The 15,810-nt window shown below is 45.4% G+C and overlaps 1 protein-coding gene across 1 annotated transcript in view; it reads right to left on the bottom strand.

The window, feature by feature from the left end:
• The window catches only part of PARP1 (poly(ADP-ribose) polymerase 1), a 44,024-nt gene extending 29,195 nt beyond the window's left edge, over positions 1-14,829 (bottom strand). Inside the window, exon 1 of the mRNA XM_069768400.1 lies at positions 14,546-14,829. Coding sequence (XP_069624501.1) covers positions 14,546-14,665 — 120 coding nt within the window. The 5' untranslated portion in view covers positions 14,666-14,829. The remainder of the gene's footprint in view (positions 1-14,545) is intronic.
• Between the last annotated feature and the right edge of the window lie 981 nt (positions 14,830-15,810).

The raw sequence follows: 15,810 nt of genomic DNA, 5'->3' as shown, positions 1-15,810 counted from the left end.
CCTCCCCCCCCCCCCCCCACCACTCTGCCGGAGCAGCCTCCCCCCCACCACCACTCTGCCGGAGCAGCCTCCCCCCCCCCCCACCACCACCACTCTGCCGGAGCAGCCTCCCCCCCCCCACCACCACTCTGCCGGAGCAGCCTCCCCCCCCCCCCACCACTCTGCCGGAGCTGCCTCCCCCCCCCCCCCACCACTCTGCCGGAGCAGCCTCCACCCCCCCCCCACCACTCTGCCGGAGCAGCCTCCCACCCCCCCACCACTCTGCCGGAGCAGCCTCCCCCCCCCCCACCACTCTGCCGGAGCAGCCTCCACCCCCCACCACCACTCTGCCAGAGCAGCCTCCACCCCCCACCACCACTCTGCCGGAGCAGCCTCCCCCCCCCCCCACCACTCTGCCGGAGCAGCCTCCCCCCCACCACCACTCTGCCGGAGCAGCCTCCCCCCCCCCCCCCCCACCACCACCACTCTGCCGGAGCAGCCTCCCCCCCACCACCACCACCACTCTGCCGGAGCAGCCTCCCCCCCCCCCCACCACCACCACCACCACCACCACTCTGCCAGAGCAGCCTCCCCCCCACCACCACCACCCCAGCCACTCTGCTAGAGCAGGAGTCCAGACTGAAAAAGTCAGCACTGTAGAAGCTCTGTGTGGTATATTGTTTGAATATGTAATTTTTAATGATGGAATTCAATAAAATCTAATATATTTTTATATACTTTGGTTGTTTGCTCCAATTTCCTTGGTGTTTTGATAGTTTAGGAGCTCCATACGATACCATTCATCTTGGTTCCGGGCACTTTTTCTGGGCCTGTTGTGTGGTATCATAATATGATATCTGTATTTGAGATATTGTTTCTACTGTAGAAGCTACATGCAGCCTATTGTTCTCTGTTAGGCTGCTTTCACACTAGCGTCGTACGATGCAATGCGTCGTGGCGACATACCGACGCATGCTGTGAAAGCGCAGCACAACGGGGGCAGCGGATGCAGTTTTACAACGCATCCGCTGCCCCATTGTGAGGCGCAGGTAGGAGGGGGCGGAGTTCCAGCCTCACATGCGCGGTCGGAAATGGTGGACACAACGCACCTAAAAACGTTACATGCAATGTTTTTTTGGTGTCGACGGTCCGCCAAAACACGACGCAACCGTCGCACGACGGTTGTGGTGTGGCAATGCGTCGCTAATACAAGCCTATGGAGAAAAAAACGCATCCTGCAGACAACTTATATAATAATAATAATAATAATTTTTATTTATATAGCGCCAACATATTCCGCAGCGCTTTACAAATTATAGAGGGGACTTGTACATACAATAGACATTACAGCATAACAGAAATACAGTTCAAAACAGATACCAAGAGGAGTGAGGGCCCTGCTGCTCGCAAGCTACAAACTATGAGGAAAAGGGGAGACACGAGAGGTGGATGGTAACAATTGCTATAGTTATTCGGACCAGCCATAGTGTAAGGCTTGGGTGTTCATGTAAAGCTGCATGAACCAGTTAATTAATTTTTTTTTTTTTTTTTTTTAATATAGGCCACACAGGGATCGTTAGGTTAATGCATTGAGGCGGTAGGCCAGTCTGAACAAATGAGTTTTTAGGGCACGCTTAAAACTGTGGGGATTGGGGATTAATCGTATTATCCTAGGTAGTGCATTCCAAAGAATCGGCGCAGCACGTGTAAAGTCTTGGAGACGGGAGTGGGAGGTTCTGATTATTGAGGATGCTAACCTGAGGTCATCAGCGGAGCGGAGGGCACGGGTAGGGTGGTAGACTGAGACCAGAGAGGAGATGTAGGGTGGTGCTGAGCCATGGAGTGCTTTGTGGATGAGGGTAGTAGTTTTGTACTGGATTCTTGAGTGGATGGGTAACCAGTGTAATGACTGGCACAAGGTAGAGGCATCGGTGTAACGGTTGGTGAGGAATATGATCCTGGCAGCAGCATTCAGGACAGATTGGAGCGGGGAGAGTTTGGTAAGAGGGAGACCGATTAGTAGAGAGTTACAATAGTCCAGACGAGAATGAATAAGTGAAACAGTAAGAGTTTTTGCAGAGTCGAAAGTAAGAAAAGGGCGAATTCTAGAAATGTTTTTGAGATGCAGGTAAGAAGAGCGAGCCAGTGATCGGATGTGGGGGGTGAATGAAAGGTCAGAATCAAGGATGACCCCAAGGCAGCGGGCATGTTGCTTTGGAGTAATGGTGGAACCGCAAACGGAGATGGCAATGTCAGGCAAAGGTAGGTTAGTAGAGGGAGAAAACATGAGGAGTTCAGTTTTTGACAGGTTTAGTTTCAGATAGAGGGAGGACATGATGCTAGAGACAGCGGTAAGACAATCACTGGTGTTTTCTAATAAGGCAGGCGTGAGATCAGGAGAAGAAGTGTATAGTTGGGTGTCGTCAGCATAGAGATGGTACTGGAAGCCAAATCTACTGATTGTTTGTCCAATAGGGGCAGTATACAACGAGAAGAGGAGGGGGCCTAGGACTGATCCTTGAGGAACCCCAACAGTAAGGGGAAGGTGAGAGGAGGAGGAACCAGCGAAACATACAGTGAAGGATCGGTCAGAGAGATAGGAGGAGAACCAGGAGAGAACGGTGTCCTTGAGGCCGATGGAGCGGAGCATAGTGAGGAGGAGCTGATGATCCACAAAGCACAACTTTGCAGGATGCGTTTTTTCTGCAAAACGACGCATTGCGACGTGTGTCGTACGACGCTAATGTGAAAGTAGCCTTATCAATCATCCCAAACAGCTCATCAAGGGGGGAGGAATTAGGAGGAAGAGCCAAAAAAAGTCCCTGTCCCCTCCCCCACAATGACTACTTTATATATCGTAATTAAGGAACTACAACTCCCAACATGTAGTCTAAATTCATCGGCAGGACAATTTGCTCTTCTGTCCTGATGGATTACAACAGACCCGAGTTCGTATAGAAATCCATTAAGGGATGAGCGGCCCCCCATCACCTCTGTGAATACCCCCCGCGGGTATGAACATACTGCATGGGATTCAAGACTGCAATTTCTGATCCAGACTGTAGATGCCGATGCGTAAGTTTACACATCCACGTCTGTAAAGTGCTCAGATGGCGATGTGCTGTGTACTATCACGCCTGGAACTATCCTCTTTAAAGGGGTTCCAACATTTGTGGGACATGCTTTTTTTTTTTATTATTATTACATGCATTGATTTGCGGAGAAAAAACATTTTTTTTCTGTTGATTTTTATTACAAATTTGCACCGTTTGCCATTTACAGACGGTTTCCTCACACATTCAGCTTTGATGTGGTCATAAATCAGCTGAGGAAGTCAGAAGAGAATGAAAGTTTTTCCGACAATGGAAATATATTTTTTATTTGCAAAGCACAAGGTTTTTTTTTCCAGCTGCTTTTCTTCTGCACATCCGGTATCACAGAGCTGAGTGGGTTCTCCTACATTTTCCAGCAGCACCCTGCTCCTCCTCAATGCTGCAGGCCCCTCGCTCTGCTCTCCCCGACACACAGATCTCAACATAGCCAAGTCTTATTTCTATGGACCAGGTGACCATTGACAGTTTAGAATGTGGTGATGATGACCCATTATTTGGCCAATATTCATTGGTGGCTCATTATTATTATTTATTTATTTACATATATGAGGCTCATGAGGATTTTCAGCGCAGGAACAGGCTCTCCATGGCATGCAGAGCATAGAACGGCTGAGCTGTGCTGCTACAAGGATACAGTGAGAGTGCTTCGGGGGAGGCTTTATTACACAGGGTCACTAGGTACAGATGATATCAATCAGATCTCCGGCACAGTGTAGCTGAGCTGTGCTGCAACCCGGCTGTCAGATGCTTTATTAGAGTCATTAGGTGCAGCAGCTACCAATCAGAACTCCAGCACAGCGAACCTGAGCTGTGCTACAACCCAGTTGTCAGATGCTTTATTACAAAGGGTCATTAGGGGCAGCTGATATCAATCAGATCTCCGGCACAGTGTAGCTGAGCTGTGCCACAACCCGGTTGTCAGATGCTTTATTAAACAGGGTCATTAGGTGCAGTTGATATCAATCAGATCTCCGGCACAGCGTAGCTGAGCTGTGCTACAACCCGGTTGTCAGATGCTTTATTATGAAAGTACCAAATCAGTGCAGAATTCCAATAGTATTTGCACAGGTGATTAGTTCTGTATATACAGAAAACTGAGACAGGTATGATTTGGGGAATAACCCTTTAAGGCCTCCGTCGACAGCAGATAAAAGCCTGCCCCCCCCCCCCCGATACTGGTGACATCAGCTGACAGTATAATATGTACGGGGCCTCTCATCTCTCCCCTTTGGGATTGGTGAATTCCAGGGGTCGATCATTTTCTCATCGAGGACATAAATCGATGCCAAGAGTCGAGCAGCAGTCATCTCAGAACGCAGGCGCTCGGCCGAACGGTCCGACATACGGCGGGAGAAGGAGGTTCGCCAATGGCCACTTTGGCTGACTGCCGTCTAATAGGTCTGGGGGGTCTTTGCAATCCGTCATGTCAGAATGAGCTCACTGACAGATTCTCAGAAAACTCATTAAAGCGGCCAGCATTAGAAAGAGAAAAACACAAAGTGACTATTTTCATAGAACCCCCCACTGTAAATAGGATTGAACAGTCCCAAATAAATGCATTTATGGAAAGAAAAAACAGAATATTGACCCCCAATGATAGACGACCCCTTTAACCCCTTAAGCCCCGAGGGTGGTTTGCACGTTAATGACCGGGCCAATTTTTACAATTCTGACCACTGTCCCTTTATGAGGTTATAACTCTGGAACGCTTCAACGGATCTTGGCGATTCTGACATTGTTTTCTCGTGACATATTGTACTTCATTTTAGTAGTAACATTTATTCGATATAACTTGCGTTTATTTGTGAAAAAAACGGAAATTTGGCGAAAATTTTGAAAATTTCGCAATTTTCCAACTTTAAATTTTTATGCCCTTAAATCACAGAGATATGTCACGCAAAATACTTAATAAGTAACATTTCCCACATGTCTCCTTTACATCAGCACAATTTTGGAACCAAAATTTTTTTTTGTTAGGGAGTTATAAGGGTTCAAAGTTGACCAGCAATTTCTCATTTTTACAACACCATTTTTTTTTAGGGACCACATCTCATTTGATGTCATTTTGAGGGGTCTATATGATAGAAAATACCCAAGTGTGACACCATTCTAAAAACTGCACCCCTCAAGGTGCTCAAAACCACATTCAAGAAGTTTATTAACCCTTCAGGGGTTTCACAGGAATTTTTGGAATGTTTAAATAAAAATGAATATTTAACTTTTTTTCACACAAAATTTATTTCAGCTCCAATTTGTTTTATTTTACCAAGGGTAACAGGATAAAATGGATGCCAAACATTGTTGTACAATCTGTACTGAGTACGCTGATACCCCATATGTGGGGGTAAACCACTGTTTGGGCGCATGGGAGAGCTCGGAAGGGAAGGAGCGCCATTTGACTTTTAAATGCAAAATTGACAGGAATTGAGATGGGACACCATGTTGCGTTTGGAGAGCCACTGATGTGCCTAAACATTGAAACCCCCCACAAGTGACACCATTTTGGAAAGTAGACACCCTAAGGAACTTATCTAGATGTGTGGTGACCACTTTGACCCACCAATTGCTTCACAGAAGTTTATAATGCAGAGCCGTAAAAATAAAAAATCATATTTTTTCACAAAAATGATCTTTTCGCCCCCAATTTTTTATTTTCCCAAGAGTAAGAAAAGAAATTGAACCTCAAAAATTGTTGGCCAATTTGTCCTGAGTACGCTGATACCCCGTATATGGGTGTAAACCATTGTTTGGGCGTATGGCAGAGCTCGGAAGGGAAGGAGCGCCATTTTACTTTTCAATGCAAAATTGACTGGAATTGAGATGGGATGCCATGTTGCGTTTGGAGAGCCCCTGATGTGCCTAAACATTGAAATCCCCACAAGTGACACAAATTTTGGAAAGTAGACCCCTTAAGGAACTTATCTAGAGGTGTGGTGAGCACTTTGACCCAACAAGTGCTTCACAGAAGTTTATAATGCAGAGCCGTAAAAATAAAAAATCTTATTTTTTCACAAAAATGATCTTTTCGCCCCCAATTTTTTATTTTCCCAAGGGTAAGAGAAGAAATTAGACCACAAAAGTTGTTGTGCAATTTGTCCTGAGTGCGACGATACCCCATATGTGGGGGTAAACCACTTTTTGGGTGCATAGTAGAGCTCGGAAGGGAAGGAGCGCCATTTGACTTTTCAATGCAAAATTGACTGGAATTAAGATGGGACGCCATGTTGGTTTGGAGAGCCCCTGATGTGCCTAAACATTAAAAAACCCCACAAGTGACACCATTTTGGAAACTAGACCCTCTAAGGAACTTATCTAGATGTGTTTTGAGAGCTTTGAACCCCCAAGTGTTTCACTACAGTTTATAACGCAGAGCCGTTAAAATAAATTTATTTTTTTTTCGCAAAAATTTTTTAGCCCCCAGTTTTGTATTTTCACAAGGGTAACATAATAAATTGGACCCCAAAAGTTGTTGTCCAATTTGTCCTGAGTACGCTAATACCCCATATGTGGGGGGGAACCACTGTTTGGGCGCATGGCAGAGCTCGGAAGGGAAGGAGCGCCATTTGGAATGCAGACTTAGATGGATTGGTCTGCAGGAGTCATGTTGCATTTGCAGAGCCCCTGATGTACCCAAACAGTACAAACCCCCCACAAGTGACCCCATATTAGAAACTAGACCTCCCATGGAACTTATCTAGATGTGTTGTGAGAACTTTGAACCCCTAAGTGTTTCACTACAGTTTATAACGCAGACCCGTGAAAATAAAAATTCTTTTTTTTTTCACAAAAATGATTTTTTAGCCCCCAGCTTTGTATTTTTACAAGGGTAACAGAATAAATTGGACCCCAAAAGTTGTTGTTCAATTTGTCCTGAGTACGCTGATACCCCATATGTGGGGGGGAACCACTGTTTGGGCTCATGGCAGAGCTCGGAAGGGAAGGAGCGCCATTTGGAATGCAGACTTAGATGGATTGGTCTGCAGGCGTCACGTTGCATTTGCAGAGCCCCTGATGTACCCAAACAGTAGAAACCACCCACAAGTGACCCCATATTGGAAACTAGACCTCCCATGGAACTTATCTAGATGTGTTGTGAAAACTTTGAACCCCCAAGTGTTTCACTACAGTTTACAACGCAGAGCCGTGAAAATAAAAATCCTTTTTTTTCCCACAAAAATGATTTTTAGCCCCCCAAATTTTTATTTTCCCAAGGATAACAAGAGAACTTGGACCCAAAAAGTTGTTGTCCAATTTGTCTCGAGTACGCTGATACCCCATATGTTGGGGTAAACCCCTGTTTGGGCGCACGGGAGAGCTCGGAAGTGAAGGAGCACTGTTTTACTTTTTCAATGCAGAATTGGCTGGAATTGAGATCGGACGCCATGTCGCGTTTGGAGAGCCCCTGATGTGTCTAAACAGTGGAAACCCCCCAATTATAAATGAAACCCTAATCCAAACGCACCACTAACCCTAATCCCAACTGTAACCCTAACCACACACCTAACCCAGACACACCCCTAATTCTAATCCCAACCCTAATCCCAACCGTAAATGTAATCCAAACCCTAACCCTAACCCTAGCCCCAACCCTAGCCCTAACCCTAACCCTAATGGGAAAATGGAAATAAATACTTTTTTTTAATTTTATTATTTTTCCCTAAGGCTAGGTTCACATTGCGTTAGGGCAATCCGTTTAGCACTAGCGGATTGCGCTAACACAATGTCTTTTTAGGTGTCGTGTTTAGTGGTCGCGTTAACGTCCCCGCTCTGGAAGATCGGGGATCGGACCTCGGGCGCGCCGCGGACGCTGCAAGCAGCGTCTGAGGCGCACCACAAAAGAATGGCACCTTGCTAGCGCGAGCCGAAAATGGCACGCTCTAGCGATGCGCTACACCTGAAAATCACATTGCTGTCAATGGTTGTGCTAACGGACCCGTTGCACGACGTTAATTGTGACATTTTCGCCGTGCAACGCTGTCCGTTAGCGTTAACCCATTAACGCAATGTGAACCTAGCCTAACTAAGGGGGTGATGAAGGGGGGTTTGATTTACTTTTATAGCGAGTTTTTTAGCGGATTTTTATGATTGGCAGCCGTCACACACTAAAAGACGCTTTTTATAGCAAAAAAGTTTTTGCGTCTCCACATTTTGAGACCTATAATTTTTCCATATTTTGGTCCACAGTCATGTGAGGTCTTGTTTTTTGCGGGACGAGTTGACGTTTTTATCGGTTACATTTTCGGACACGTGACAGTTTTTGATCGCTTTTTATTCCGATTTTTTTGTGAGGCAGAATGACCAAAAACCAGCTATTCATGAATTTCTTTTGGGGGAGGCGTTTATACCGTTCCGCGTTTGGTAAAATTGATGAAGCAGTTTTATTCTTCGGGTCAGTACGATTACAGCGACACCTCATTTATATCATTTTTTTTATGTTTTGGCGCTTTTATACGATAAAAGCTATTTTATAGAAAAAATAATTATTTTGGCATCGCTTTATTCAGAGGACTATAACTTTTTTATTTTTTTGGTTATGATGCTATATGGCGGCTCGTTTTTTGCGGGACAAGATGACGTTTTCAGAGGTAACATGGTTATTTATATCCGTCTTTTTGATCGCGTGTTATTCCACTCTTTGTTCAGCGTTATGATAATAAAGCGTTGTTTTTTGGCTCGTTTTTTTTTTTTTTTTCTTACGGTGTTCACTGAAGGGGTTAACTAGTGGGCCAGTTTTATAGGTTGGGTCGTTACGGACGCGGCGATACTAAATATGTGTACTTTTATTGTTTTTTTGTTTTTTTTTTATGTAAAGAAATGTATTTATGGGAATAATATTTTTTTTTTTCTGCTTTATTTAGGAATTTTTTTTTTATTTTTTTTTTTACAAGTGTGGAAATTTTTTTTTTTACTTTTTCACTTTGTCCCAGGGGGGGACATCACAGATCACCGATCTGACAGTGTGCACAGCACTCTATCAGATCGGTGATCTGACATACAGCCGGGCAGGATTAGAGCTGCAGCTGCAGCCTGATCCTGACCCGGAAGTGCTCCCTGCAGGACCCGGATGCAGCCCGGCGGCCATTTTGGATCCGGGGACTGCAGGGAGAAGACGCTCGGTACACGGTGAGCACATCACCGTGTACCGATCGTCTCAGGGAAGCCCGCAGGGAGCCCCCTCCCTGCGCGATGCTTCCCTGCACCGCGATCATCTTTGATCGCGGTGTGCCGGGGGTTAATGTGCCGGGAGTGGTCCGTGACCGCTCCTGGCACATAGTGCCGGATGTCAGCTGCGATAGGCAGCTGACACCCGGCCGCGATCGGCCGCGCTCCCCCCGTGAGCGCGGCCGATCGCATATGACGTACTATCCCGTCCATGGGAATTAAGTCCCAGGTCACCTGGACGGGATAGTACGTCATATGGGATTAAGGGGTTAAAGCCCATATGCCCATTTTCTGATGCGGCTCCCAGACGCCGATGTGTGAGCGTGCCCACCCTGTAATCCTATGGTAATAAGATGAGCACCATTACTCTTGACAACTTTGAGTTCAAAATTGCATTGTAGAAGGGGCACGTCGTCACATACGGCCGAAGTTGTATGCAAATCAGGCAGGAAGTGTCGGGGGCATGGAGGAAGCAGCCCACGTACACCCGCGCCCCTGCACTTCCTGACTGCTGCCGCTACCTGAGAAATAGCAAAAATCTGTGCACCCCGAGGAACAAAGACAGGAATGTAACGGATCCTGTAATGCAGAAACTTATATTTAAAGGGGAAGATCCAGGAAGGCTGAAATCTACATTCTAGTTACAAAATAGACACCTGGGCGGCATCATAGAAAACGGGCATGAGATCCATGCAGCTTTTTTTGTTAAACACTGGGAGTACCCCCTTTAACCCTTACAGACATCGGGTGTAATAGTACGCCGATGTCGGGGTCCCTCCCCACTGCCGGAGCACACATCTTTCCCGGGACACGTCAGCTGTTCTGAACATCAAACATGTGCCTGCAATAGCCGCGGGTGGAATCGCGATCTACCCATGGCTATTAACCAGCTAAATGCCGCTGTCAAACTCTGGCAGCAGCATTCAGGGTGTGTGCACACGATGCAGATTTTACTGTGGATCCGCAGCAGTTTCCCATAAGTTTACATTACAATGTGAACCTATGGGAAACCAAAAACGCTGTGCACATGCTGCGGAAAAAAAACGCAGCGGTTTACATTCCGCAGCATGTCACTTCTTTCTGCGGATACTGCAGCGGTTTTACAGGTGCCCCTATAGAAAAGCGCAGTTGTAAAAATGCAGTGAAATCTGCAGAAAAACTGTGATAAATTTGCGATAAATCTGCAGCAAAAACGCAGCGTTTTTGCCCTGCAGATTTATCAAATCCGCTGCGGAAAAATCCGCAGTGGATCATTCTACGTGTGCACATAGCCTCAATGATTCCGAGCTTTCCTTCACCCCCCACATCCGATCACTGGCTCGCTCTTCTTATCTGCATCTCAAAAAACATTTCTAGAATTTGATTTCGCCCTTTTCTTACTTTCGACTCTGCAGAACCTCTTACTGTTTCACTTATTCATTCTCGTCTGGACTATTGTAACTCTCTACTAATCGGCCTCCCTCTTACCAAACTCTCCCCGCTCCAATCTGTCCTGAATGCTGCTGCCAGGATCATATTCCTCACCAACCGTTACACCGATGCCTCTATCTTGTGCCAGTCATTACACTGGCTACCCATCCACTCCAGAATCCAGTACAAAACTACTACCCTCATCCACAAAGCACTCCATGGCTCAGCACCACCCTACATCTCCTCCCTGGTATCAGTCTACCACCCTACCCGTGCCCTCCGCTCCGCTAATGACCTCAGGTTAGCATCCTCAATAATCAGAACCTCCCACTCCCGTCTCCAAGACTTTACACGTGCTGCGCCGATTCTTTGGAATGCACTACCTAGGTTAATACGATTAATCCCCAATCCCCACAGTTTTAAGCGTGCCCTAAAAACTCATTTGTTCAGACTGGCCTACCGCCTCAATGCATTAACCTAACGATCCCTGTGTGGCCTATTTATAAAAAAAAAAAAAAAAAAAAAAAAATCAGGTTCCTCGCGTTATGTTCTCATTCACTTTATGCAGTTAATAGCCCTCTGTGTCTGTACTGCTACATACTTAGGCAATTAACCGGTTCATGCAGCTTTACATGAACACCCGAGCCTTACACTATGGCCGGTCCGAATAACTAAAGCAATTGTTACCATCCACCTCTCGTGTCTCCCCTTTTCCTCATAGTTTGTAGCTTGCGAGCAGCAGGGCCCTCACTCCTCCTGGTATCTGTTTTGAACTGTGATTTCTGTTATGCTGTAATGTCTATTGTCTGTACAAGTCCCCTCTATAATTTGTAAAGCGCTGCGGAATATGTTGGCGCTATAAAAACAATCATTATTATTTTTAATAATAAAAATAATATTATTATTTAAATCGCACTTCCGGCCATCGGGCTGGAAATACGCACACCAGTGGGTGACCCCCGTCACGTGATCACGGGGTGACCGATGTGTTAGCTGTTAGCATGACAACCTGAGACCTCTATGGTTGTCAGTGTCGGCTTGCTGTGAGCGCCACCCAGTGGTCGGCGCTCACAGCAAGTCAGTAAATCTGCTATATAGAGCCGATCAAGTTGTGGAAAAAAAAAAATATATATATATATATATATATATATATATATATACACCAAATAGCAAAAAGAAGGCAGCACTCCAAAAGTTTCAGATGAAAAAGAGGTGAAGTTTTAATCGACCCACATCACTGCGCGACGTTTCGGCTCACTGAGCCTTTTTCGCGCAGTGATGTGGGTCGATTAAAACTTCACCTCTTTTTCATCTGAAACTTTTGGAGTGCTGCCTTCTTTTTGCTATTTGGTATACAAGTTGGATTAATGTTTGGACCATTTTTATCCAGGGGGCTAGGCACCCACCATTGGTGAGCATTGTGCTGTTCCATTATATATATATATATATATATATATATATATATATATAGTGTTTAAATCACCCCCCTTTAAAAATAAAAGATAAAAGTCAAACATACACATATTTGGTATCACCATGTTCAGAATCGCCTGATCAATAAAATAAACAAAGAAAAATGACTTAGGGTACCGTCACACTATACGATTTACCTACGATCACGACCAGCGATATGACCTGGCCGTGATCGTAGGTAAATCGTAGTGTGGTCGCTGGGGAGCTGTCACACAGACAGCTCTCCAGCGACCAACGATGCCGAGGTCCCTGGGTAACCAGGGTAAACATCGGGTAACTAAGCGCAGGACCGCGCTTAGTTACCCGATGTTTACCCTGGTTACAAGCGTTAAACTAAAAAAAAACAAACAGCACATACTTACATTCTGGTGTCCGTCAGGTCCCTTGCAGTCTGGTTCCTGCACTCAGTGACTGCCGGCCGTAAAGTGAAAGTGAAAGCACAGCCGCTGTGCTCTGCTTTCACTTTACGGCCAGCAGTCACAGTGCGGGAAGCAGACGGCAAGGGACCTGACGGACACCAGAATGTAAGTATGTGCTGTTTGTTTTTTTTTAGTTTAACGCTTGTAACCAGGGTAAACATCGGGTAACTAAGCGCGGTCCTGCGCTTAGTTACCCGATGTTTACCCTGGTTACAAGCGAACGCATCGCTGGATCGCATCGCTAGATCGGTGTCACACACACCGATCTAGCGATGACAGCGGGAGATCCAGCGATGAAAGAAAGTTCCATACGATCTGCTACGACGTACGATTCTCAGCAGGATCCCTGATCGCTGCTGCGTGTCAGACACAGCGATATCGTAATGATATCGCTGGAACGTCACGAATCGTACCGTCGTAGCGATCGAAATGTTATAGTGTGACGGTACCCTAAGACCTGATGGTCGAAACGCGTCGGCGTTGACCACCTGGGACCCCCATCTCTTTTTTGCAAATGTTTGCATTTTAAAGTGTTTTCAATAAATTGACTTTTTAGAAGATCCATGCTGGAGATTATTTTTTCTTTTTCAAACAAAGAAAAAGGATTAACCGGATCTATAAACGGCTTATCGAGAAAAACTCAAAATTACGTTTTTTGGGTCACCGCAACATTGCATTAAAATGTAATAGGTGATCAAAAAAACGTATTTGCACAGAAATGATATTAAAAACTTCAGCTCGGCGCTCAAAAAAATAAGCCCTCACCCTAAAATGGAGACGCTACGGGTATCGGAAAATGGCGCAATTTATTTATTCTTTTAACAAAGTTTGGAATTTTTTTTCACCGCGTAGATAAAAAAAGAACCCAGACATGTTTGGTGTCTATGAACTCGTAATGACCCGGAGAATCAGAATGGCAGCTCAGTTTTAGCATTTAGTGATGATAGCAAAAAAAAAAAAAAACAAGTGTAGGATTGCACTTTTTTTTTTTGCAATTTCACCGCACTTGGAATTTTTTTCCCCGTTCTCTAGTACACGACGTGGTAAAACCAATGGTGTCATTCAAAAGTACAACTCGTCCCACAAAAAATAAGCCCTCAGATGGCCATAGTGACGGGAAAAAAAAAAAAAAAAAAGTTATGGCTCTGGGAAGGAGGGAAGCGAAAAACGAGAACGCAAAACCGAAAAAAATCTCAGGGGAGTTAAGTGCACAGGAAAGCAGCTTATTGCTCCGGGAGCACCCCTTTAAGTGACTGGGAATAGTTTAACAAAATTAGAACACCCCTTTAAGTGCACTGGAATAGTTTCACACCTGCTTCAGGGATTTATTGCATGGGAACCCCCGCTTTACAGGCAGAGGAATAATTTTACATGTGGAACACCCCTTTAAGGGCAGGAGACTACAGCTCATTACACCCCTTTAAGGGCAGGAGACTACAGCTTATTACACCTGGAACACCCCTTTAAGTGCAGGAGACTACAGCTTATTACACCTGGAATACCCCTTTAAGTGCAGGAGACTACAGCTTATTACACCTGGAACACCCCTTTAAGGGCAGGAGACTACAACTTATTACACCTGGAACACCCCTTTAAGGGCAGGAGACTACAGCTCATTACACCCCTTTAAGGGCAGGAGACTACAGCTTATTACACCTGGAACACCCCTTTAAGGGCAGGAGACTACAACTTATTACACCTGGAACACCCCTTTAAGGGCAGGAGACTACAGCTCATTACACCCCTTTAAGGGCAGGAGACTACAGCTTATTACACCTGGAACACCCCTTTAAGGGCAGGAGACTACAGCTCATTACACCCCTTTAAGGGCAGGAGACTACAGCTTATTACACCTGGAACACCCCTTTAAGTGCACGTTGACGCTGCGACATTTCAGATGGCAGTGTAGTCGCAGGAGGGTACTTTATACCGGAAGTGCCCCGGGCACACGGCTCTGCACGGAGCCCCCCGCCGCCGCCGCATGATTACCTGCACCATGATGGCGAGGCGCAGCGACTCCTTGGCGATGTTATCCCCGCATTTCTTACACGAGGCCCGGCCGCTCTTGGCGTACTCGGCCCGGTACAGCTTCTCGGAGGCCTCGGCCATGTCTGCAGGCGGAAGGGATGAGCCGGTCAGGACACGGGAGGACCAGCGGCGGCGGCGGCGTGCAGCCAGGAGCCCGCCACACAACGGAGCAGGCAGCAACAGCCGAGCACCGAGCGCTCCCTGCACCTCACACTGCAGCCTGCGGATCGGCCGGCGACTACTCCGCCCTGCTGAGCAGAAGAGGCTAGAACCAGGAGATAACGGGGCTGGGGCAGGACGTCACGTGGTCGGGAGACTTGAGGCTGTTTGTGTTGTTCCCCTCAAACCACGTGACTGCTCACAGTCCCCCCAATAGTGTCACAAGAAGGGTCCCCCACTGTCACCCCGCGGCGTGGAATCCAGGACAGGTAACCTTTATTAACCCCTCCATGACCCAACCTTTTATTTTATTTTTTTTTGCTCTTTCATTTTTTTCCTTTTTTTTTTACCCTTCTAAATCCTTTCATTTTTTTATTGATCGATATCAAGACCTGTTTTAGTTTTTTTTTTTTTTTGCGGACATTTATTGTAAACTGTACTGAAAAATGGGGGAAAAAATTGAAAATCATGAAATAAAAAAATGTAATATTTTTTTTTTTTTTTTGGGGGGGGGGGTTTGTTGTCATGGAGTCGTCGATTGTAGGGTAAAAGTGACCTGATGACACGATTCTGCAGGACGGGACGGTGACGGCGACGTCAAACTTGTGTTTGTATTTATACGAATATAGAAAATTGTTTTAAATAAAATAAAAAATCGCTATTTTGTAAAACCTGTAAAAACTTTTTAAAATGTATTTTTTCCATTGGTTAACCCTTGTGAGGGCTCGTCTTTTGTGTACCGGGCTGTACTTTTTATTGGCACCATTTGTGGCATACAGATGATGTTTTGATTTTTTTTTTTTTATTGAATTGCAGCATTTCTGGTGTTTCAATAATTATTATTTTTTTTTTTGCAATGTTTTTAACACAAGGCTTAAATATTTTTTTCCTTTCGAATTAACCACAGTTTTTTTTTGGACATGATAATACCAAATATAATTATTTTTTTTATACATATATCATTTTTTTAATTTATTTTCTAATTGGCAAAAGGGGTTTAAACATAAACATGCGGATAAAATTATATAAAAAAAAATGTATTTTACCTTGTGATAAAAGAAGAAGAA

This window comes from Ranitomeya imitator, chromosome 5 (genome assembly GCF_032444005.1).
Source record: "Ranitomeya imitator isolate aRanImi1 chromosome 5, aRanImi1.pri, whole genome shotgun sequence".
In the NCBI taxonomy this organism is placed as follows: domain Eukaryota; kingdom Metazoa; phylum Chordata; class Amphibia; order Anura; family Dendrobatidae; genus Ranitomeya; species Ranitomeya imitator.
This window is presented reverse-complemented; position numbering and strand designations above follow the sequence as displayed.